At 37.4% G+C, this 26,874-nt stretch overlaps 1 protein-coding gene across 1 annotated transcript in view; it reads right to left on the minus strand.

The window, feature by feature from the left end:
- The window catches only part of LOC127637816 (transmembrane protein 178B-like), a 94,988-nt gene that overhangs the window by 38,874 nt on the left and 29,240 nt on the right, over positions 1 to 26,874 (minus strand). Inside the window, exon 3 of the mRNA XM_052119104.1 lies at positions 8,797 to 8,910. Within this exon, the coding sequence (XP_051975064.1) occupies positions 8,797 to 8,910 (114 nt within the window). The remainder of the gene's footprint in view (positions 1 to 8,796; positions 8,911 to 26,874) is intronic.

A 26,874-nucleotide genomic window follows, 5' to 3' on the forward strand; every position in this document is an offset into this window, starting at 1 on the left:
TGTCCTCTCCTCTCCCTGTTTTAATTAGCTACAGCCCTCTGTTCTCCACTGTACTCATCTAAAAGAAAGGAAGTACTCCCTTCAGAACAGAAGGCATAGATGGCAGTCAGTGACAGTTCTTTGATCATTTTGTTAACCCATTTGAAGAGCCTGAAATAGATTAAGCACAGTAGATCAACTGATGGATCGTTTTCCGTAGAATTGTGCATGGATAGGATGGCACAATAATTCAAGTAATAATACAAATCATCAAAATGCTCTGCAAAAAAAAAACACACACACATATATATATATATATACGCGTTAAATAAAAAAATATGCGTTAAATCAAAAAAATAAAAATAATAAATACAAAAATATTTTTATTATATTTTTTTTATTTAACGCGTTAATTCAGTGCTGATTCTTTTGACTAAAAATAACACGTAAAATTTAATATATATATATATATATATATATATATATATATATATATATATATATATATATATATATATTTTTTTTTTTTTTTTTATCAGTATTTTTTATTGTTTTCTAGTAAAAAGTTCTAAACATCCTAAAAACAAGAAATGTACTTGAGTACACAATTGCTAAGATATTAATAATTGTTTTCAGAGAATGCATCTTATAATATTTAAATGTATTAATTTAAACAATCATAAATAAAATAATATAGAGCTGTCAGAATTAACACATTAACGCATGTGATTAATACAAATCTTTTATCGCATAAATGTTTCTTAATTGCGATAAATGCATTTACCATTAATACAGCATAAACCAGCATAAGCACTGGTTGGATGTGCGGAACCATTGTGATGTGTCTGCCGGAGTCATTAAATTGATGGACACTTCACAACACACACACAACAGTGCTTCGTCTCAGTGATAAAATTATTGTTAAAATCAGATGGGACTTGGAATCAAACTTGGAATCAAGTAATTTTCAGCCTATGTAAGGCACATTTTAATTACCACAGAAGCACATCATGTCTTAACTATCACCAAAATGCAGAATGAGACATTTTTGTCTGCAAGCGCTTTTCGTGTGGAGTTTATGGCGCCGCTTGATGCTTGCATTGCCGCCCTGATGTGAATCATAAACATGACTTCACGATTACAGTAAGAAAGCAGATAGCCACAGTCTACCAGCAGATTAATATTGTGGAGGATGAGAGTTTAAGAGATTTAATGCCCATTGCACTGAATATTCAACCGATGTGTGGAGACTAGTTCTTTCAGTTAGTCAAGCTCTTAATTAGACTTTGGGAAATGTTTAATGTAACTTGAATTGGTGATATCTGGTGCATTTCTGTCTTTATACTGTGGAAGGCTTTGTTTGTAAAATGTTAATAAAGCATTATTTGGTTACATATTATTTTGTTTTCTTTCCTATGATGGAAATAAATGCACTTTGATAGGAAAAGAAGTACATATAGTGTGAAATTTCAGCACTTTCAAAATCGGTGATTAATCGCAATAAAAAAAAAAATTATCAACTGATAAGACTAAATTAAATTACAAATTAAACTTCTAGTATCACCCCCATTATTCTGACTTACTGGCAAGTTCCATCTTCCAACAGCCATTTTTTGCATCGCTCCAGTTTGTTTACCTTCCCTTGTGGCACGACTGGATGTTGCGTCAGCACCATGGCAGACCCGGGTTTACATCCCACATTGATACCAGGAAGTAAACTCTTCCATAATCAGTGACAAGCAAAATTTGGAGGTGGCATTTTCACCCCTAACATTACATTTGTACTCGGTTTGGTATAGGTATAGGGGGTTGGGGGATCAGACTGATTTTAATTAAAGTCAATGATTCCACTATGAGATCAGTCTGGTTCAAATGCTTGACCTTGACAGCGTATTCTTACATTACTGAAGAGATTGTGCATTGTCAGCGTCTTGTCACATGTTTTGCCACAGGCCTTCATGGTGAATTCCTGGCCTAATTTAATCTGCAAATTCACTAGAGCTAAAAGGGGCCAAAATATGTGAGTCAGTGTCCTCTGTTTTACTGAAAAAAGGAGCTCTATTTGAAAACACTGTAATCTGACAAAAATGTTCCACTGATATAGACAATGACTTTCATGTGTCTGGGGCTATGCTACCATTATAGATGTTATGCAGGCTTATTGCAAAGTGCAGAGTGTTAAAATGTTAAGTCATTTTATGTATGGATGGATGGATTGATGGATGGATGGATGGAGATTAAAACTGTGTTGTAGATTCTGCTCCATCATGTGGCACTGTGATTGTAAACATTTATTGCAATAGCAGGGCAGTATTCTTTCCATTTAAACTCAGAGATCAAAGTAAGCCGTTACTTTGTGGCCACTGGGCAACTTTCGTTTGACCATTCACAGACTAATCATCACTAGGTGGTCGTCTGTCGGATTACAGCCCTTCTGGGCATACTGATCACACACTCAAACACAAAGGGATCTCTGGCTAATCTGAAATGATGAGCATGTGTGTGAACTGCATCAATCTATGGCTCTAAGTTTTCTATGACTGTTGTAGTCTTTCCTGTAAAATTTGTTTCTGTTGATTGTATTTGCCATCAATCATCCTTCAAATAAGGGTTTGTCATTGCTGCTGTGGTCTGTGGATTATATAATGCGTGAGTGATGATTATTGCAAGTCAAAATGGTGCATTCACTAAAACAGGCAGGACAAAGAAATCATGGTTTGTAATTAATGGCAAAGGGATTAGCAACTGTGTACTCAGGCAACATAAATAGGTCTCTGAATATTTTTTTTCTGAGACAATTTCCTCTTGGTAATGATAAAATTAAACAGCATTGTTTTGTTTTGGTTTATATAAACAGCTATAAAAAAGAGACCCAAGATTTTTACTACAAATTTTGTGTTCCAGTGAGGTTATGTGGTACATAAAGGATTACAGTTGTAAATAAGGATTTTAATAATTATTATTACATGGCAGAGTGTTTGTTGCCTGATAATACCAAATGTATTTAGCACTGTCTTACTTTGTGTTTGTCAGTGATGATTGATTGTTGTCAATTTCCATCCATAGAATATCATCCTTGTCATTCCAAGCCTGCAAGGTCACATTTGGAATATTACAGCCTTACTTATTCCCTTAGCCAAAAATGCAGTTTTTAGTTTAATGTGTATGTAGTCTTTCCAAATACTTGGAAACAATTCCAAGTGTGCTTCATCTAATAGTTCTTCATTTTAGTTTCAACAATTTTTGTCCTACAACCCTTAATATATTTTATTGGCATGTTTTACCTCATCCAATTGAATCACATCAGGGCAGTTTTCTGGTGAAATAAACATTATAGGCATTACAACAACAATGCTTTTCATTCCCTTTCACACAAATCACGAGTAATACGGCAGATTATTAGTTCATAAACACTTTTTACCCTGTTCCTCACACAATAATTTCTTATGACATCAAAACACTTTTACTATAGTGCATTACTTTCAGCCAATTCATTTTAAGATTTGCATTGCATAACCAATTACATTTACAAACTTTTTCAAATACAATCAAATTGTGTGGTAGCTCAACTAAGAGAGTGTTGCACTTGCAACACAAAGGATTGGGATTCAAGTTCCGAAGTGCACGAGTTGACACGTGAGCCAAAAGTGTCGCAGAAGCACCCAAAAATAACATGGTTGCTTTAGCAACTGCATTTTTTTATTTGCTTTTCATGACACTATTGGGTTAAGGGTAGGGAGGTAGGTTTTGTCGATTTAAAACACGATAGAGCATAAACCTTCGAAACAATCTGTTTAGGAAAAATATTTACTCACTTTTAGCGCCACTCAGTGGATATTTTACCTCAGGATTGCAGAGATATTTTTAAGGGTCCTGTTAAAATCATTTGGCAAAAATATCGCCTCCATAGATGAACCCATAAATTGGGTTGCAAACGCTTTTTCATGTTGACTATAACCTCTGTTGTATATACATATGCCTTTAGGGTGAAAGAAAATCAGAGTCCTGATGTCAGAGTCTCCACCAGTCAGATTGGCTGGTGATAGCTCAACTACCGAGGAAAAGGTCTCTCCACTTTTGAAAGTAAATATCATCATCATGGATGTCAAAATGCCAAATCACAGATTTTTCGAACACTTCCCCCTCCTCCCCTTCAACCTGTGACTGGCTGATTTGTACCGTCCTAATGTCAGGCCCAGATGGTTTGCATGATGACACCACTGCCAATTTCCATTTATTAATGCTTAGACACATATAAATATCTCATCTTGAGGAAATTAAATCCCTTGTGTATAACAAGTGAATGATATGGCGTGGCCATATTCGAACTCCACATTCTACAAAGCACAATTAAAAGCAATTCGTCTGCCATTCTATCCATTAAAAGTTAATACTCATACAGTTCAAGTGTAAGTACAGCAATGATACAAATGGCTCCATCCCAACTTAATAGTATCTGATTACAACAGTGATGGTTAATTACTCTTAATTCATTTCCTCTGTGTATCCCACCCCAGGGTAAAGACTAAATTACAGCTTAGAATGTTAGCATGTCATTACAGATCCTGTTTTAAGTAGGGTCCCAAGAGAACAACAATCAAGCAATCAAACTCCCATTTTGTATAAGACTAAAGTAAAAGGTGGAGTAATGAAAGACTGTATATTTAAGCACTATAACACTAATAAGAGTTCGGACTATCAGCACTGCTGTGATTCGGCATTATTAACTTCAACAAAAAGCTAATATCTAGTAACTTACATTTTAGACACAATATAGCCAGTTATTTTTTCTATTTTTGCTCTGTTAACAAAAATAGGTCCAAACAAAGCCAAAGCAGGCTCAAATATTAAGTTTCACAGAGCAACACACAGATTAAAAGCCTGTCTGGAACAACGTGAAAACATATAAGTGGAGTGATACAAACAATGAAGCATCCCAGTGCTGTAATAGTAAATATCAGCACTCTTGGAACACTATGCCTATAACCTACATAGAAAGTAGTTTCCCAGAGGGCTATACATTCACCTAAAGAGAAAATGCCAAAAAGCATCCGTTATGTTGAATCTGTCCGTTGCTAAAAACAAATGGTTAAGGCTTCTATTGAGTCTTATCTTTGGCTTTGATACTCAGCATAATAAAAGCAGTGTCTTTATTTGTAACTTTCTAGCCGGTACAGTTGGTTTCCCGGGTTTTGACAGACAGGTACAAATGAGTGCTGTGTTATATCCCACAGCCTTGTGAAGTTTCACTGATGTCACCCACGAGCAGATAAGCATTATGAGAGCACAGGAAATGTTCTAACCTGCCTTTGTTCAATTTCACACTCTTGATGAAATGTCAGGCCTGGGCCCTCATCTGAGCGAAACGCAACTAGAGCTGCAGTGACACTTGATCGTTACATGTTCTGTTGCTTCAATAAATTTTAACACAACACAAGCTTTGATCTAACTTAAACAGAGGCAGATCTGATTTTTTAGGCTGATTTCTTTCGTATGTGGTTCTAAATGTACGGTAATATGTATACAGAGATCATCTGACTTATACACTCTAAAGTCTAAAAACTTGTGTCTGATTATTCTCTTATTTCACAATTTTTCTTCATTAATAACCACTAATGGATTATGCATACACTTGACAGGACTAAAAGTAATAAGTTAAAAGTGCCAGCCTAAGTCTTAATTGGTCATTGATGTAAACAGTCATTTGAGTGAATGTAATTGTGGGACAAAACAAATCTGTTATTTGTCAAAAGATCAGGTCTCTGCATTAAGCCTTGCCGTGTAAATGCAGACTTTGGGCCTTATTTTTGGTAGTGCATCTAGGTTTAGACAGATTACTTAGACTGCATTGGAGTAATTTACTTCTCAATGTGCTCTAATAAAATGTTCTTGATCTTCTGACCTCTCTTGGCCTCAAAATCAATATGGCACTCAACAGAGTAAAACTCAAAAAGATGGGAGATTTTCTACAACTCCTCAGCTAAATGTTTGCTTTATAATTTAATCAAATTCTTTAAAGAGCCATTTAAGAGATTTAGCCCATTTTCCTCTGGTTGATACAGCAATGGTCTTGGACTTTGTACTGAGACCAATAGGTGTGGAAGCAACATTGCACTACAACAAAGTTTTCAGTTAGCATTGGCATTGCGTAAATGTCCTATTTACAGGATTATTTGTTCCCATTATCATTTTATTTAACAGCCAAAAGTTTCCAAAACAGGGGTATTACAAAGATAAGTGAAGAGTATTCGACTGGTTGTGCGATTTCAACATGGCGGCCACCATGAGGGAGTGGAGTTTTATCTCATGTGAGTTTACACAATCTAAATTGCCAAAAGTACAATACATTTCATTTGGTGTAAGGTAAAACAAAACAAAGCAAATATTTGATGCACCTTAAACTGTGCCCAATCAATGCATGTTAAAAATCGTCTTGATGCCAGCCTGGGTCAGTCTTTGATATCAAAAAGGCTAGTAATGGGAATGAACAGTTTTCCAGCTGAAAAGGCCAAACTTATCACGGAACAAATTCATGTGAACCAAGTAGATCTTTGAGAAAAGGCCAATGAGAATTGGCGAGTGGAATTTGCATGCCACTCCCCCAGACATGCGGGTATAAAAGGAGCTGGAATGCATCCATTCATTCAGATTTTTTCTTCAGAGCCAAGCGGTTGTGTGTCAACAAGCTGAATACTACTGCCAGTCCATCCACCTATCAAGAAGAGTATGCTGTTGGATATATGCGCATTCCAGCTGCTTTCTCTCCATTTGCACGATTAGTGCAGAGTACACCCCTGGGTGCTTCGACAGTGCTAAAAGAGTATATATTCTGAGCAAAAGAGTATATTTTCTCATTCCACGTTTTTTCAGGTATGAATAGGTAAGTTTGGTACTGCAGGACAGCTGGCCGGGTGTATCGCTTTCATATTGCACCTTTCCCCTCCATGAGGCAAAGACATGCGCTCTCGCTCTCATGCGAGTTCACGAACCGTGAACCCTGAATGCCCATCCTCCCTAGCCCTCTGGCTTGCAATTTCGGCTGAGGAATTCGTAGTTGGACCCGGTACATGTGCTAACCTACCATGTACTGGGGTAGGTGCTCCACAGGTGCCGGTTACCTCGGTAGCCCCCTGTGATGTATCTTTCGCGGTACGGTCTCCCTATAGGTAGACCCGCGTCTCCTTTGGGCAGAGCCCTCTCTGCCCCGGTCGCAATTTTTGTAGAGCTCCTCACCTTCGAGGCAGGACCTACCACTGCGCCTCTTCCATGTGAGGCTGTGAGCCCATGAGATGTATTTGCCACATGTTAACCTCCCCTTCAGGGCAGGATGTGGTCTCTGCGGGTTCTTTTCCCACTGAAATAATAGGATAGGAAAAGAACACCTTCTCTGGTGCATATAATGAGAGTATAATATAACTAAATACTTTGTGGAGATAAAACTTAGAGACAAAAGGCTGGCGCGGCCTACGCCATGCTAGATACGTGCTTGCTCATCCTTATGTCCACACTAGCCTTGACGAAACGCTATACACGTCATCTGCAAACCACTATCTAATTTCTTAAGAGTGTTTTCTTGCAAACTGATACCCTCAAAGGCACTGTGTGTAGATTTTCACACTGCCCATCTAAGTGTACATTTTCAAAGTTGTAGTGGAAATCAGTTTCACAGTTGTGGCTGTTAGCCAGAAAATAGAAGCTTATGTGTGTTCACCCCAAAAGAGCCATTGTTTGGACAAGCTTGTGCATTCTCAAAACAATTCCTTTTTTCATGTTTCAATTCCAATGTGTTCCCATTTTAGATCCATTTTTATAAGCACAGGGTTAATAACATGAACTTTTTTAATGCTAGGCCTATCTATATATATCACTAGGGATGGGTCACAATGTTGACCTAGTGTATTAGTATATCTAGATTTTTTTCTTAAATATATTAGTTTAATTAGGTTTCTGTCAGCCTTTGCTGTTAGAAAGTTTGCATAGAAAAACCCTCTTGGAGAAGATGGAACTTTAAATTAATCCCCTTTAAAGATCTGTTGGTGCTGCCTTTCCCATGCAGACCCTTACAAAAAAATCCCCATTCAACCCGAGTTTCCCCATTCTTGCTGCAAACTTGCCACACATTTCCCACTCATTATTTTCACATGCAAACGTGCTTGCGATTCACCTCAAATGTGTTCAAGAATTTTGTAGCTCTTCACCGTTAGTGGTTTTTCTGTGGAGTTCTGCCTGCAGATTCAGTGTGTGCCTGCTAATGGCCTGCTCTCAGCATTAGAGCATTTCTCAACCATCACTCTACAGAAGCAACATCATAACTTCCATCTTATGTGGTAGGTAATGTAGGACCAGACAAAACTGGGTCAATAAGGTATCCTGTATCTGACTCTGACATATGTACCCTACTTACTCTTAAAAAAGGAACAACATATCTCCTTATCTCTATCTTTAGGACTACCGAGTGCTTGCTTGTGTAAAATAATGAATATGATCACATTGTTTTGCTTTACCATTTCCATATTTGACTTGACCTTAGGTGTAGCATTTGAGCAAGTGAGATCACTAGGCCTTTGATGATTACTGTTTGAGCTCTTTCGAGAGTGCTTTTCTCATCATCAGTTGGTAGAATATACACTGATTTGTACCATGAATGTAACTTAGTCAAGCTATTATGGCAGCTCATTGTCCTCAAGTGAGGTATGATGGGCCTTGTGGCAAATTTTGAGAAACCAATGTATTAGTTTTATTACAAGGCAAAGAATCTCTAATGAGAGTGGTTGCATAGCTTGAGTGTGTTTATAAAAGTTAAGTCTGGTTACTCACGCAAAGAGTGCCACTCATCCTGACGTATGGTCTTAGTGATGTTGTAGGAGAGATTCTTGGGTATTGTGGCTGAGGAGTAGTGGTACTTGATATAGGAGCATCTTGCAATCGACCCTGCAAAAGAGGAAGAGATAAAAAGGTTGAGAGAATTGCACTCAGTTGTTTTGCATATTTATTTTCTCAGGCAATAATTGAGTTTAAATAGATGCACAACTTACATACTTTCAGTAGTACACCAAAATGACAATAGCCAAATCATACATGGGTTGCACTTGCTATAGTTTACTTCCACATTTTTCTTCGTCAACTAGCAATGTTAAATGAAAATCAAGTCAATCACAGAAACATCATAACCACCTTCAGTAAAAATAGCATGTGTAAGCCCATGTATTTTAAGTCTTGTCCTTCAGTGCGATTAATGCCATTAAAAAAACACTGTTTCACAATTAATAAGACCCTATGCCTATGGATATCATACATTACATTGCAGCCAAATAATAATACCAATTGGCATTTTTAAAACACGTCCACGCACGAAAGCCAAAACCAAGAAGGTCTAATATTAGGGAAAACTATCTAATAATATTTGCGATCTATATGTTGCTTGCAATATTTTTTGTTTTGTCAGGGTACACGGTTCATTTTGAAAACTTAAACTGACACTGAATGCTCCAGCAGGCTAAATTACACATAGAAAACTCCTGATGTTGCTTTAACAATGCAAAAAGCACTTACCAATTTACTTGGAGTGAAAATAAGCCCTCCTTTCCTGTTTACATCTCAGGTTTATAAATCCCTACGGCTCTCTTTGGCGATAGCGGCAGTGACAGCCAACTAGTCAGCTAGATCTCGTGCTCTTCGCTTTCAAATGACATACATCACTTAAAGCGTGATTGCGTCACTCAACACCAGCTAGAAGGCCTCGACTGGGACATATCCTAAAGATCACACCCACCAAGAACAAATAAATCAATCTGATTGGCTGATGACTCAGACAATCTGACATTAGATGCCTATTAACTTGAACTGTTGAGGGATTCTGTAGAAATTCTGAAGGCTTACCGGGGTGGAACTGCTTTGGAAGCACTCAGCTTTGGGCATGCGATTTGTGAACCAGTCGTCACACTTCGCTTGTAAGGAACAAGGAATAAATTCTGATTGGATAAACTATTAATTGATTGCTATTCGTTTTTAGATGAAGGTGAATGAGAATGAAAGGATGAAAAAATATTTATTTATTAGACATGTTAGGCCAGCAGAGAAGGCTTTGCTGGATCACAAGGGCAGATTATATATATACAAATTGTGCCGTTGTGATTTATTGTCCTGAGTACCATTAATTTTCCCACTGTATCTGATGTTAAAATCAGTGCGACACACTTTGCTAAAAGGCGTGGTCATTTTCAATATTGCTTCGAGATATGAAATTAAATTCTTCCATCCGGCTGTTGTTAAATTTAGATGCATATTTTTAATTTTTTTTCGCCGGAGTCTTCTCCTCCCAGTAATGCTTGATTTAACTTCCCGCATCTACTACCTGCGCAGATATCAACAGTGCAACTTGGTTGTAGATTGCCAGGTTGAGGTCACAAATGGGTTGAAATGTGTATGATGTGTCGTTTGTGTGAGTAGGATGCGTTTCATACAAGATCTGGCAACTGGACAACCTTGGAATAATATACTGATGTGATTATTCATATAACGAGGTTTGGGCCATACAAATTACGGGAGTTTCCCGGGAGAATTTACAAAATGGGAGGGGGGCGGTAGATGGGTGTGAAATATGGGAGACTCCAGGGAAAAAGGGAGCGTTGACAGGTATGATCTAATATCAGGGGCTAACGGTGACCTGCTTAACCAGCCAGTTGTTGCCCCCCTTATTTTACCCAATAGTTATGTGTGCTATGTATTTATATGCTTATGTGCTTGACAGGTTTAGGTATTCAGTTTAGCTACATGCTAACATCGGATTCTGAGCGACTGCTATGTTTTGAAAAAGAGCTTGTGTTTTCATTTACGAGGCATACCATCTACACACTCCTGCAAGAGATTTTGTTTTCAATTTCTGTGTTCCACAAAATCAGAGCTAAAATCTTTACACCTTCGATTTTTTGTTGTGTTTTTAATTTTCACTTGACTTGAGTTTGAACTCCTTTATAGAAGAGGTCTAATTTTTTTACGTCCCGGGGGTTTTCCAACACCAACAAAGTAATATGATTGTGTTTCTCTTTTGTTTTGAATCAAACGGTGGTTTCCCACAGTCTGTTATTCATTTGAAATCCCACTTAATCTCCAACAATGCATTTTTAAGCTTGCTTTTTTTTTTTTTTTTGTCAACTTGTACAGCCTAAATCTGCCTTGAGTGGACAGATATGCTGCTTTGTGTCTGAAATGTTCATTTGAGAACACTCTGGAGCTTCTTTGAGAATAATATTGCTTTTAGAATGAGGCCTGAACACATCCTCTCCCTTAGACAGGAAGGTGATGTGCTCATGTCCTTAGGACTCATTCATGCACAGATCAGCAGTGAAAATACGCAGTGACAAAGATAATTATACATTTTTCAGTGTCCTAACGGCACATGCCAGCAGTCATTCCAGCTTGCTCTATTGTGCAAGACATCATTTCCTGTTGATAATGAAATTCTGCAGATAGAAATAGCAGCCTTTTTTCATCCTGAAATGAGAATTTCAGTACCAGCTCTTGGCCCGGTCTTCTATCATCTCCTTCTTCCAGGAACTAGTAGACCAGCTAAAATGTATGTTATATTACAGGGGAAAGTTCCAATGTCACATTGATTAGCAAATCATTAGTGTCACGAGTTGAAAATGGATATGCTATAGTAAGTGAGGTTCTTCTATGTTGCATGGTCAAAATAATATAAAAAAAAACATATGAACAGTAGATGTTGTTGATATCAAATGACTTGTATTAATTTTATACGAAAACCATGTGAACCATGTCTTGCGTTTAAAAACAGAAAGTGTGAGTGGTGCTTGCCCGTGAAGAAATCTGTTGCGATGCTAGTGTGTTGTGGGTGGTTATCAGGGCATTGCAGGATGGTTGCTAAGGTGTTCTGAGTGGTTTTTAGCATGTTGCTATACAGTTGCTAAGGTATTCTGGGTTTGTTGCTTTCTGGACCACATCAACAGAGCCTGTTGTAACAAGGTAATTGAATGGGGATGGAGTAATATTGGGGGAAAGTAAAAGATGTACAATTATAAATCTCTTTAGTTAAGTCACTACAGTTAGTGTTGTGTTGTGCTTTTTAAACATAGCTTACGCTGAGCTTAACAGAAGAACTTTACAAACATCTCCCGTTACACAGGCATGTAAGACAGATCGTCCTGTGCCCTGAGCATCCCTGCGGAGTTAAAGCTGATCGGGTCAGCAACTGAGTGTAAACCAAAACCATCTTTCTTCCAGGCTGACCAGACAGCAGTGTTCCTGTATATAGATTTCTGATGGCCTGCCAAGCCTGGTAGAGTTCAATATATTTTAAAAACGCCAAAGAACCCTTAAGGCATCACAGAAAGAAAGCAGTAAGTGTCACTGGGACCACAGTACTGAATTAAGTTTGGATGTGTGACTCAAATTCAAATCTGTTCACTTCAGTTAGAGCAACTGACTTCATGTGATTTGGGATTTCATGTTATTTTAATGAGATTTCATTTCATTTTACACATTTAAAGACCCCATGAAATCAAAGGGTTTGATTTTTTTTGTGGCTTTAATCCATGTCTGTTAACAGATAAACACACTAAAAATGTAAAGCTGATCAGAAGCTGATTTAAAGCAGCACAACGGCTCTAAAATAATAATTACTCACACAGCACTCACTATATTTGTTTAATCAATTGCTCTCTAGAATGAAAATGTCCTTCCCCAAATACCATCTATTTTTGACTAGCTTTAGCAAGTAGCAAATTATGTTCGTGCTTTGATGTAAACTAAAGGCTAATGGCTATTTAACAAAAAAGGAACAAGCCCTTAGATTTGTCGCACCCCCATCTTCCTGCTTTAATAGGAAATACATCAACAAAGTATGGAAAACTGCACAGATCAAGCGATTTCATGACTTTAACTACTTATTCATGCAATTATCTAATCAGCCAATCGTCTGGCAGCAGTGCAGTGCATATAATCATGCAGATACTGGTCAGGAGCTTCAGTTAATGTTCACGTCATCCATCAGAATGGTAAAAAAAATGTGAACTCAGTGATTTGGAGCGTGGCATGAATGTTGGTGCCAGACGGGCTGGTTTGAGTAACTGCTGATGTCCTGGGTTGTGTCATGAACAACCGTCTCTAGAGTTTACTCAGAATGATGCCAAGAACTAAAAACATCCAATGAGTGGCAGTTCTGTGGACGGAAATGCCTAGCGGTCAACGGAGAATGGTCAGACTGTTCCGAGCTATCAGAAAGGTTACAGTAACTCAGATAACCACTCTGTACAATTTTAGTGAGCAGAATAGCATCTCAGAATGCACAGCATACTGAACTTTGAGGTGGATGGGCTACAACAGCAGATGACCACGTCAGGCACTTTGTTAGAACAATAGTGTTCCTAATAAAGAGCTCAGTGAGTATATATACATGTATGTATATAGTACTGTACAAAGGCTTAGGCACTTGTGAAAAAGATTTCATAATGAGGATGTCTTCATATGTCAATTCGCCACAGTCTATTCAGGCTGTCTCAATGGCTTCTGTCTGTTCATGTAATCCCAGACAGACTCAATGTTCTGTGGGGGCCATGACATCTGCTATAGTGCTCCCTGTTCTTCTATTCTATTTGCAAAAGGAATGTTTGGGAGTCTAAAATTTATAATTCGTATTGACACACTAAAGCTTATAGAGTGTGTGTGTGTGTGTGTGTGTGTGTGTGTGTGTGTGTGTGTGTGTGTGTGTGTGTGTGTGTGTGTATAAATAATACAAATATAAAAATATTAAGATATTCAGATTAAAAAAGTAATGCATTGATTAGACAATAGAAAAAAGTGGCTTTAGAATTCAATATACTATTGTTTGTTTAGTGTTTTATTTTCCCATATCGTTTTGACAGGACATTCCTGCATGTATAGAAATCATATAAGAATCAGCAAGTGCCATTGCTTTGCATAGAACATGGCAGACTCCCCTGTGCAATCTTTTTTTCTTCTGTTCATTGTACTAATCTAAAGTCCACAGAAAGGAATCTGGCAGACTGGAAGAGTCTTTAAATTATTTATGAATTTCCATCACCTCTTGCTTTGCTTTAACCATCACAGAGTGAGAAAGGATATTTTTACTTTTCGTTTTCATTTCCTAAAGGGTGAATTTAATGGTGTTTCTTTATCACAAGGGCATTTTCAGCTGTTTACTCCAGGATTAATCACTACCATTATTCACAGCTAATGTGGCTGCTCAGCCGAATTTACAAATAAATAAATAAATAAATAAATAAATAAGCGCATTTTAAATAATCCATTTGCAACACGTTTCGCACGTTGCCAACTGAAGTGCAAAGGCGCCATTGCAAAATTAATCACCCTCTGAATTTCCTCAGGAACCTTTGGAATGTCACATTGTGATATTTCTAATGTCTTTTTTTTTAAGTCAATAATACATGAGCCCTTAGCTTCCATTTTTCAGTCCTTCTAGTCAATTCATGTCTCCTAATTAGCGAAAACCTTCCTACGAAAAAGCTCAGAAACACAATATTGACAACAGTGTGAGAGGACTGCTCAACTTGCAGAAGGTTTGCATGTCAGTAAGGTAACAGATTACAAACACAATAGACTGATTTTGGACTTGGTCTGGAAACAATTATATGTGTCCAGTATCCTCATTACATGTAATCTGGATCAATACTTCACTACTCTAGTGTGGTGTACTGTAATATCTCAAAGTCACCATGACGAGTACTTGTGCTACATATTAAAAATGTCTTAAAGGGATAGTACTTATCCTCATGTTATAAACTCATATGACTTGCTTTCTTCCATGCAACATGAGGATACATTTTCAAGAATGTTTACACTGCTATTTTTTTTTTTTTTATAAGATGAAATTGAATAGGGAGAACAATATACCCAACATCTCCTTCTGTGTTACATTTTTCTTTTCTTATTTTGCTACATATGCAAAAACTAAACTGTGTACTAAAATAATAATTAAAAAAATATGTATATTCAAAAAAATAGCATGTTTACAAGCTTAAAAATAAATGATGACAATTGTCAATTCTGGGAAAGTTGTCCCTTTAAATGTTCAAATATAACAGGGTGAGAATTAGCATAAAGTATACACGGTATACATATATATACTGTATAACTTATATATAAGTTGTTGGAGTGATGGCTGCTTTTTTTCAAATAGTGATGGTGCTGCTTTTTACATAAGTTATGTCCTGACTTTACTTTGTGATCAGTTGAATGAGTTGGTGTATTAAAGTACCAATTTCCTTCTGAAACAGCAAAATCTGTACATTATTCCAAACTTTTTGCCACCAGTATGTGTATAGTATATATATATATATATATATATATATATATATATATATATATATATATATATATATAAATGAATTCATACATTATAAGTGTCCAAATAAGTGAGGCTTAAATGTGAAGGGTTTAATTTTTTCAGTTTTAAAGTACTTTTTCCTATCCCAGCTTAATATTCATGGTCCAGTACTCTTTCAATAAAACAATTTAATGATTAGTAAAATGCAGGAAATATTTTCATTGGTACATATTTAAACAAACATTTAAAATCCCCTCAACATATTTAATATACAGTATGCAATATAACCCCTTTACTAGAGATTGTAGGGTTTAAAAGAGTAGAATTGTTTAATACAAAAAACACCCACAAATAGTTCCATCAAAATCATGTGCTTGATTAATCCTGATCTCTCTATCAGGAGATATTTACACATCATTACCGGCCACTGACTCCATCAGGAGTGCAGTGTAGTGCATACACACAACTGAACTGATGGCTGTATTCATTCTAGTGATGTAGTTGTTTGCTAAGCGGTAACACAGTTGCGGAGGCAAGAGTGATCAGATGCTGAAGCCGATGTGATACTTTTCATATTTATTTCCATTAATCATAAACGCCGTCCTCTGCTACAGGCCTGTAGCTGTGCTTCTGTCATCTGGTGCAATTCCCCTTGTTCAGTGGCATACATTAGTCATCATTATGTTGTTCTTGTTGACTTACTGTTGCATTCGGGTCAAATACGCTGCTTCATAGAAGAATGACTGCTAGACACCGTTTGCTCTGACATTCTAGTGATAATCAATGTATTATTGATAATCCATGTATTATCTCCTTATTTGATGATATGCTAATAAATAAAATAATTAAGATGTTATTGTTACAATTGGGCAGTACACTTTAGTCCATTTTTGTTCATTTATATTTTTCTTCTTACTCAGGGGTCTTAAATCTTAGCAGTGGCATGTCCAGACTTTTTTGACTGGGGTGGCCAATGTGGGGCACAGACTCATTCAATGGTGGCATGAAGTGTATCTCAACATCCCTGATATTATTAATAATAAGAAGAAGAAGATGTATACATTTTCAGGAATTTGTAATAGTCGAATGTTACTTAGCTAAATAATTGATTCATTTTTATTAATACTGCAAAACACAGAAGACGCCAAATAGCATTTATTTTTTTTACATTTAGTATTTTCTCTGTATAATGTAGGGTCGCTTTAAACTGCATAAATGTTATGACACTGCTAATATGAACAAATTAAGAACAGCACATTTCTGTGCAATTTTGTGGAGTTTTGGAGTTGGAGAGATGATGCTAACATGGCATTATGTAATACTACTAAGTAGGCTATTGTTTTATTTTCAGACAATAAAGAAAATATTGAAGATATATATCTTATCAAGGGCCTACACATAAAGAATGTGCAATGTACAATGTGAATGTGCATTCAGTTTTGTGTAAGCTTCTCAATTTAGCCATATATTGGGACTGCCAAAGATAATTTGATTAATTATATGGTGCCTTAAAAACAACTTAATTTGATATTAAAACTTTTTCTGATCTCCAATTTTTTTTGAAGACGTACTACAAATTAAGACTCAATGCATTACATTATGATAGCAAATAAATAAAGGCTAAATGAATACTTAGATATCTGCTAATTAAAAAATGTATATGTGAATATTTGAACTCCAACACATGATTATGATTAAAAACCCTTCCAAAGTTTACAAGGTTCATTGCAATGTGGCATCGTATCTTGGAGTGGGCGGTCTGAAAATATCCTGAAAAAACTGATGTGGATATCTTTTTTTATTTGAAATATTAATAATTGCAAGAATTATTTATATATATATAAAAATATAAAAAACAGAATCTTGATATGACCTAACGTGATTATCGAATTAAAAAGATTATGATCTGGTTAAATAAATGTATGCGCAACGTCCTTCAGAGTGAATACGCGGCACTGTTGTATTTTCTCCAAGTACACAGGAGCTTGTAAGAGTCTGTGATGCATTATTTATTTTGAGATTGTGTGGGTTTGTTTTGGTATGGGGATACAGGTGTCGCAGTCCTTTTCAGCATATCGCTGCCCCCTTTGGCATATCGCGGCACCGTTTTGTGGCCGGTTCTACATAACAGGCCGGCTCATTTCAGCTTATCACGGCCTATTCGGCCCATTTCACAGCCAGCCCAGTGCTCCCGATGGCCAGTCTGCCCGTGATCGACTCCAAAGCGCATCGGCCCACTGAGAAAATGCCCGGTATGACAGATTACCAATCCAGCCCTGCAACTTGGATAACTATAATTTCCTGACACTGCTTTCCGCTCCAATTTAAACAAACGATATGTAGCAGCCTGATTGAATAAAACACATTTGCCGATGTTTGTGATTGTCTTCCTTTTATTCCTTTCACATGTTCTCCACAACAAACCGTAAGAGCTAAAACAAGCTAATAAAACAGCATGGGTACTTGCAGGGTATTTGATTCAAACAAACCAGAGACAACACAAGTCAGGGCCACAACATGCCCCCATCAGGACACGCCCCTGAATCGTAAGTTACAGGGATAGTTCACCCAAACATTTTTATTGTGTCATTAGGTTAAAGTTAACTTAATTTTTTTTTATTTTTGCTTAATGCTTAATCTTCATTTTTTCACAAAATTTTGATTTCAAACACTTATTGGCCGACCCCCTGTTAAAGACCCCTGATCCTAACTACATAGTATCATTCAGAATAAATAATTGGAATTTATTTGTTCTTTCCTCTGAGGAGTATTGCATTTCAAAACACGTTGTGCACGTGTAGATCTTTGTCACATAGCAAAAGATCAACAAAAGCCATGATATGAGTGCTTTATCAAAGCTGGAGTAAGCCGCGCTTCACGCTAATAGTCCCAGAGCGCTGTTTTCATCTAGCTGACTCACAGGGTTTGACCCAACACTCCACAATCTAATTATAAATGTGCCTTGTGGCGCTCTCTGTCCTTATGATGAAGATAAAGGCTTGTGATAAAGACAGAGAGAGGCTTTTGGCATAACTCTGTCTATGAGTCAATATTCTGCTTTAGTCCACTGTGTGCTGTCACCCACACACATATGCACATCAAAGATCCCTGTCATTGTGTGGCGTGGTGTACAATCTGTTTTTTTTCTTTGCCCCCAGGGTGCAGTGGTTCGCATAAATGCATGTGTGGCTTTATTTTCAGTTGGGAGCATTGCTGGAACAGCAGCTTGCTAATGGCTGTGTACATTTTAGTTCATTTCCATTTATTTTTAATTGCAATTCATTCTAATGGTTTCCGTGCAAGCTAAGCAGCCCGTTCCATGCACCATCATCTAGGCCATAAAATAAGCCTATAAATGTGTGTAAAAGGAAATTTGGATATGGATCATTCGAGAGCTTTATTAGCACAGAAGAAAAAATAAACAGGTTTATATCTAACAGAATTTTAGAGCTTGCATTACAGAATACATCATATAAATTGCATCATTTATTAACTAATAAACCAATAATTAACCAAGCAACAAAATAAAGTCTGATGTTTTACATTTATTGCTCAGATAAATGTATTGATCTATGATATAACTACTAATAATATACCTTTATTTTGCATCATGATAATTATTGACTTCCGATTACAATTTTACAAAAACAAAATCTCTTTCTATACTGTATATATATATATAAGTGGGCTACAATCTCAATGCATAGTCAATGAAATGATTTGTTTTATGCTTTTGTGCCACCATGCTTTTTGTTATATTAGTATAAGAAAATAGGTTCTCAGCCAAAGCCAGGTACAAACACATGCTTTTTGTGTGCCCACCATGTTTATATCTCCAGGCCTGCATATTGCTGGAAGAGACATGCACATGTAGCTGCCAGATGGATGGTACGATGCAGTACGTTCCCTGGCCTCATTATTTGTTGACCCAGTTTGCGGGCCATCCCTCCCCGAAACCAAGCCAGACTGGATTAGTGGGTGAAATACACCAGATAAGTGCATGGGTTGGGTTATAACGGCCATGTTCTCATTGACCCAGCTGATATGTTCCATTGTTTTCATAATTACAAGACAACAGACATGCTTTCTGCAGGTAGATCAGCCAGCTGCTGCAGGGAAAATTGTGAGGGATGCATTTCTTTGCTCTACAAGCAAAGTGAAATTAATTCAGATATGCTCTGTGCAGACGGTGAGCATATCACATTGATGAATGTAATATGCAGCTAATTTTGCTAGTTGTGAGTTATCACTGAGGCTGTACATTAGGCCGATCTTGTTTAAAGGCCTGGAGTGGGAGCTGGAGACCTGCACACATTCTTAAACTACCTAAATTAGCATGGAAATTCCTGCAATTACTTTAAAGATTTGCATTATCACGACCTAATCGATTGTTATGTAAAAATGCAACATTTTTACTTTTTATTCAATGCATGAAAAAAATCACTGTACTCTTTCAGCTTAATAGTCAGCTTTCAAGAGTATATACCTTGAAAAAAACAGTGCAAGGTATTCTTGAAAGGGAACATTGATCTTGGTTTGCAATGGCTCTGAATGGCTATGGATCATCATGTTGAGAAATCTACACTCTGCAGCATCACACAATTTTTTGAAGGGCCATGGAAGCTTCCCTCAGGAGTTGCTTGTCTCTTGTAATTCACCAGAATCAGAATGTACATGGTAGAAGCCCTCAAGCCACTATGTTAGAGAACGAAGATTAATGAATCTGGGTTGGTGTGTGGTCTACATCGCCCTGCTGTTTAGGCTCAAGTTCACACAGGGTGGTGGATCTCACCCGGAGTCGGTGAAAAAATAAATAAATAGTCAGTCTAATCGCTCTTCTTTAACTCTGTGGGTGTGCAATAGCCCTAATGAGTTGTCCCCTAATCATATCAAATTTGAATAATCTACCTTTTGTTTTATTTGGTGGTCCTAGTGTCACTGTGCCATCAGTACAGGAACTTCTGCCTTTTTGGTCAAAACATCTTCATTTCGACCAAAATACGGGATGTCCCGTCTAACACGTGAGAGCTGGCAACACTAGGTGGTTGTGATATATCAGATCATTTCAGTTTATATTTCCAAGTAAATTCAAAATATGCACCTATTTTATAACTTTAATCTTATAACAAGGCAACAGTGTTGTTTAGCGAGTTAATCATCACTCCTCTAAAGTCAATTTTCAGTCTTTGACAAGCTGTCACAGGGTGTTGCTGTGTTAGTCTTGGTCGGTTTGCACCCCACGAAGGATGAGATAATTAAAAAGATGTATTATCATTATCTGTTTTGTGCTGCAGATGGAAGCATAGGCAGACATTACTGACAGATACTATCTAGACAAACTGACCGAGAGCTGCTAATTAAAGGCCTGAAAATGGATGCCAACATACTGTCCTTTTCTCCTCTAGGAGAAACCTCACATTGCCATTAAATATGTTGCTGACGTTCACAGCAAATAGATAATGGCAGTCTCAACACTAAGTAAAGGCTCCCATGAGATGCATTCAGTTTGAGGAGACTTTTGCCAGAGGTTGCACCAGAAAAGTTGGTATGGCTCAAGGTGTCAACAATCTCTTGTGTATATGACTTTTCTTTAGTAGATAGTTTGAATCTCTTTAAATTGTTTTGGAAATGAAAGTCATACAGTTGTTCTTAAATTAGGATTTAATTTATTCCTGTAAAAATTCCTTAAACTAATACTGCCAGCTGGCCAATAACGCAATTTTATTTACTTCCAAAAGCCAAATTTTACTCATTATGCATTTGGCATTTGGCGAGTGTTAATTTTGGATCTGTTTAAATGTTATCAAAAGATAAAACAGTGAAGCATTCGAGGGCTTGACAAATTCTCAAGAAGGAAAGTAAAGCTGCTTAACCTTTCGTATCTAGCAAGCTATTGACTGGAAACCCTTTGTTTTTGTTGAATGAGGATAATTAATGGATGAAAAAATTAATTGTTAAACAGAAAGTGTTGGTATTTCTCACAGAAAAGCAAACAGAACCCAGCAAAACTTCATATCGCCTGTAAATAATAAATGAGAATGTACACTGTATCTCAAGATTGGCATCCGCCTCAATGAAATAGAGGTGAGAGATGTTATGAGACAGCCATCTGGCTTTCTGCCAGGGAAACTGGGGCATATACAGCCAGCATGTTACTTAGGATCTACTGATAAGGACATTTTAGGGATTGCTGAGCTTGCTATCAGCAGGGTTAAGAATTGGGTACAGAAAAGACCAGGGGGGCAGTGTTTTCCTTTACTGCTCTCTACTGATTTCATGATCAGACATATGGTACTGTGGGACTTGTCTTGTTGAGATTCCTATGTTGTCCATTTTAATGAATTGGATAGTGTTGCTTGTTCAGTGTTGGAGTTTACAGAATGTTTCTAGGGTCACTTTGTTAGTCCCTCGCTCTAAAATTGGAGATTTGTGTCTTTTGGTTCATGTCTATTAGCATTCGAAGCCGTCTATATGCTTGCATACTCCTAAAAGTTGATGAAATTAGATATGCACATTTCAAAATTAGACTTTGTCTATAAGGAAAACGGACCAAAAATATTGATGACTCATCTTGCACTCGCCCGTCATCCGACCAGTAAGTAGCAAATCATTGTTCATGGCTGTAACATAACTAAAGCCTTTAGATCGCAACAGTGTCTGGACACTTTTTCAGGCATCTTGTTTCCAGTAATATTTTTTCCATTAATTTCTTTCATAGGGATTTAATAGAATTCTTCATAACAGAGTTTTGAGCTATGAACCGAACCAACCAGCTCCGAGGTGAATCACAGCATTTCAAACTTTGATTTGAAGCAACTAAATAAATGTGACCAAAGCAAAGGTTCAAGACTGTGTTCTTAACATTTTACATGAGGGCATATACTACAATCCTATGAAGCATTGCGAATGACTTAAAACCATGGAATTTTTCACGAGGACAGATGACTTCAACAGAAGCATATAACATCAATTAACAATTCTTTTAATGTTCATAAGTCATTGTTAAAAATCAATTTCCCTATGGAAAAAATGTATCGCACTTGTTCTGTGTCACTTTAGTGGCCATTTAAAACCAAAAAGAGATGAGCCCTTAATACGTCCCACCCAAAGTTACTGTTTTGATATGAAATAAGTCAACACAGGACAGACAACTGCACTCACCAAGCCATTTCAAGAGGTCTTGAACATCAATATACCTACACGCAAGTTAAAGTTTGTGTGCACTGCCTGATCTGTTAATTGGAAAGAAGACCTTAAGCTATGGTTCAAGGTAATTTGTCCAGAGATTTTCAGGTGTGTGCTTCATTAACATAATCGCTGGTCTCAATTAAGTTTATGGGAATAGGCAGAGAACTGGAGTTTTGACCTTTGGCAAGGTGTGGATCAAGAGGCAAATCAAATTTATTTTCTCCACCTTGTCCAAACTTTTCCTTTTTTGCATCCATAAGTTAGTTGAGTTTACTTTGGAGTGAGAGAGAGCGAGAAAGAGGAAGCAGACATTTGCTCAGTCTTCCGGCACTTTGTCTTGTGGGCTCTTATCCAAGAGAGTGATCAAGATGCCGAGTGTATAAACAAATATATTCCATTCACTAGGAACACACAGTTGTCACGAGAAGCCGAAAGAAAGGCAGAGGTGCGTATAAAGCAGCAGGGAAGGCGGGGGTGGATGCATTCATGATACATTTGCAAGCTGCTGAGCTGCAATCATGCAAGAGTGTAGTGCAACTGCAAACCTCCAGCTTCCAAGCAATGTCAGAATCGCTTTGACCATGGTGGTCTTGAAGTTACACACTTACATAAGTTATCTGTGGCATTGTAAAGCTATGCTGATTTGGAAGACAAATAAAACCCTCTACATGGGTCATTGAAGTGTAAGACCCTACAAAAGTTTGACGTATAAGAGAGCTGACACATTCTGCCTCAAACATGAGCACAGCACACCTACAGTAAATCAGGCAGAGAGTGAAATCTGGGTCAGGGAAACTCAAAGGCCTTCGGATCTAATTCTTTACCATTCCATCTGCTTACTGCAGCCACTGCAAAGACAGAAATACATCTTAGCTGCTCACCCTACACTTTTCATTTCACTAGTCAGCTCAAAGAGTGTGTCACCATCTTGAATCCCCCAAAAGCCCACTCTCGGCCGCAGACAATGACTTGCAATGTCTCCTCCCTCAAAGATTGAGTTGGTGGAATTAAAGGAGCTTGCAGCCAAGCTGAGCCAAGACTGATTGTGTCATCAGCTCAAAAGCTTTAAGGATGTCAGTACTGTAAGACCACAGACTGCAGTAAGTGGCCTAATATTCTTGTCATTTAAAGAGGCTTTTTGTTTTTGACTAGCAACTATCATCTTTGCTGATGCAAATCAAAATCTGATGGCCTCTCTTCAAATTCACTTGGTCATGTGACCACACATTGATCGTTTAAGAGAGTATAATAGCTCCAAAAACAAGTGAGCCGCCTTGATGTCTACTGTCTAAATAACCATCTACCTAAGGCAGCATCCAACCCAAATGGAACCTCATAAGTGACTGATTAGAAACTAACTGCTATAGCACTGCTTTCATGAAGTGCACCGGAGATCTGTCCCAAAATTGATTCCATGCTGGCATGCAAATATAATTATGCCCACTTATCGAAAGGCCATCATGCTATTAAGAGTGAGTAAGATGGACAAAGGCATGAAAAGAGAAGTCATATATATGTAACGAATTCACTCGTTGCCATTTTATATTACCAGATATCGTGTGACCGTATCTGGCCCTGGTAGCTAAAGGGGCCATGTAAGTAATTCCAGTGAGAAACGAAGGACGCTATCACATATAAATACATTTTTCAACTGTGTTGAAAAGAGCATTGAGCCTACTGCGCTGTGCAAAGCTCACATATATACACTTTCCAATTGAGGCCTGTCAACCTTGAGACTGATTGGATTGCAAATTTCCAGGGCAAGAGACCTGTGCAAGTCACTCAATCGACTCTTCTGCTATAGGAGTCAAGTTACTACTGGAAGTCATGGCCAGGCTTGTCTCTTGGGAGAAACTGTCAATCACTTCTCTCATTTATGCAATCAGAGCTTCTGTCCTAATTGGACATTTCACCAGCACATTATATCTTCCTTAGTACACATTTGCACAGCTGCAGAATTTTACTGCATATCCCCTAGCACTAAATAAGGTTATGTTCACACTCAGTATGGTTATGTACACAAGTGACTCCCTTAAAGGTGCACTAATTGCTAAATGTTTCAACAGATAGAAATAGTATTAGTAGAAGATATTTTTAAAAATGTTTAAATTGGTGTACACTCATATGAGATGAAGACTCTAGTCATGTCAGTCTTGGAGAAAAAGCTGCTTTATACATCTTATGGTGCTAGGCGCACATTTATGAGCGCCTCCATGTTGTTAATCAATGGTATATGCTTCTGTTAAAGCCACTAGTCTTTATTATTTAATTTTATCATTTTAAAAACAAATCATGTTTAGTAGCAGAATTTCTACCTGTGAATCCTGAAGGGAAAAGATCCACCAACCAGAGAATTGCAGTGAATAAAGAGTGCCAAAAGAGCTCTGTAGTGACCGCCTACTCCCATAACACAATCAAGTCTGTTTCCCTACACTCTAGAAGTACCCAATTATGTGTATATATCTGAATATATATAATTTCTATACTTATCATCAACAAAGTAAAATCAATAGTTTTAGATATTTCCATAGTTTTTCATTCGTTAAGCCATTTGCAATGCTGTATAGCCTTCATCAAAGGTGTTAAGTACACAGTCTTGTACCTTTCATGTCTATTTTCAAATACTTTTTTCCTTCAAATTAAAGCTTGTAATCTTATGATTCTTATCGGAGCTTGTTGGTTGGGTTCATGATATAGATCGGAAAAACACTTTTGAAACCAAAATGGCTGAATAAGTGGGCAGGCACTGCTGTGCTCTATAGTAAAGGGGATTGACTTTGATTACCCATTCACACTTGTTTTTAAATATGACTGTTGCTACCAGACACTGACTGCTATTATAGCTATTTTGATTGAACTATGCAAAACAAACGTCTTTTTAGTGCCTATATGTATGCATAAATCATCCCTAGGCCTTTTTGCCCCATTTCCTAAAGCTTGTACTAAAGGACTGTGTTCCCTCCCTTTTGATCTTCTCCTTGCTCTGCGTCTCACTATTTTAGTAAAGCTGGGTCGGCCAGCCGTTTAATTAATGTGAACGGAACGTTACTCTCTCTCCATCCATCTTTCTGTGTGCTTCGCACTGAATTTGAGTGGTACGTTATCTTCCGGTTTCCAGAGCAAACCTCGTTGTTAATTAAAAGCTGCCAAGTCCCACTTATTTGAAGTCATTTGAAATGAAGCCTTTCTCGGAACTACATCATATGCTCTCCCCTTGAAGAGGACTAAAGATCCTAAGAACATCCATCTCTATAAGTGTGTGCATTAGCCGTTGAATTGTAAAATAACAGCTTTAAAATGGGCGTAGGAAAAACGCCCATAGATTATTTTTTGAGTCGTTTCTGAGCAAAAATTATGTCCGAAACCAATTATAACTCGCACAACATGCCGCAAGACTATCGATAGCAGTTTTATGCCTGAGCTAATTTGTGCTTATGACAAGCTAAGCTGGCCTTTGGAGCATACTACAACTCAATAACAGTGAAAATCATCTATCAATGCATGTGCAAATGAGATGATTAAAAGCCAACACCAGCCGGTCTCTCCACGAAGCCAAGTCTTGCAAGCTAGAAGAGGAAACCAATAGAAATGGTATTTGTTTTGAATACTTCATAGCCAGGGGGCTTTGGCGAACAGCAGTGCCATACATTAATCAAGTTATTTCAGTCTCTGGCATCCCTACTGACTGCCTAAGAGGAACAGCCTCACAAGAGTCTCCAAACAGGTATAGCAGATGCTTTTGGTGCTGTTCACCACCGTATTCTCATTAGACAAGAAGTTCCTCTCAGCTAGAACTTAATCTTGGTTATGAACATCTTTATACATGATGAAATGCAAGAAGCTTTATTGAAGAAAATGAACTGAAAGCTGTTTAGTCTCCCTGGTTGGATATTTAATCAAATGGACAATTCTTGTGAACTAGTTACCAAAAGCCCTGTGGTAGTAAGTTTTATTTCTCTACCTTTTAGTTTATGTTCTCAGAATTTTAGAAGAGACCCATATTTTTTGTCTATTACTAGGGCGGCCAAAGTTAATGCATTAACTTTTCAGGTACAAATTCAATTGGCTCTGGTAATATTTCTATGTAATTATTTATTTTACAATATTTTATTCATTTTCTGAATATCCCAAAACATATGGCACATATTGAACCTACAATAATAAACAATTCATTTGAAATGCACACATCTTAAAAATAAGCTGAACATTTTTTTAAGTGTTCATCTGTGAAGGAAGAATGTTAGTCTCAGTCACCATTCACTTTCATTGTATCCTTTTTCCATACAATAAAAGTGAATGGTGACTGAGGCTAATGTTCTGCCTAACATCTCTACTAGTGTTCCATTAGTAATACAGGTTTCAAATAACATGAAGGTGATTAA

This window comes from Xyrauchen texanus, chromosome 45 (assembly GCF_025860055.1).
Source record: "Xyrauchen texanus isolate HMW12.3.18 chromosome 45, RBS_HiC_50CHRs, whole genome shotgun sequence".
In the NCBI taxonomy this organism is placed as follows: domain Eukaryota; kingdom Metazoa; phylum Chordata; class Actinopteri; order Cypriniformes; family Catostomidae; genus Xyrauchen; species Xyrauchen texanus.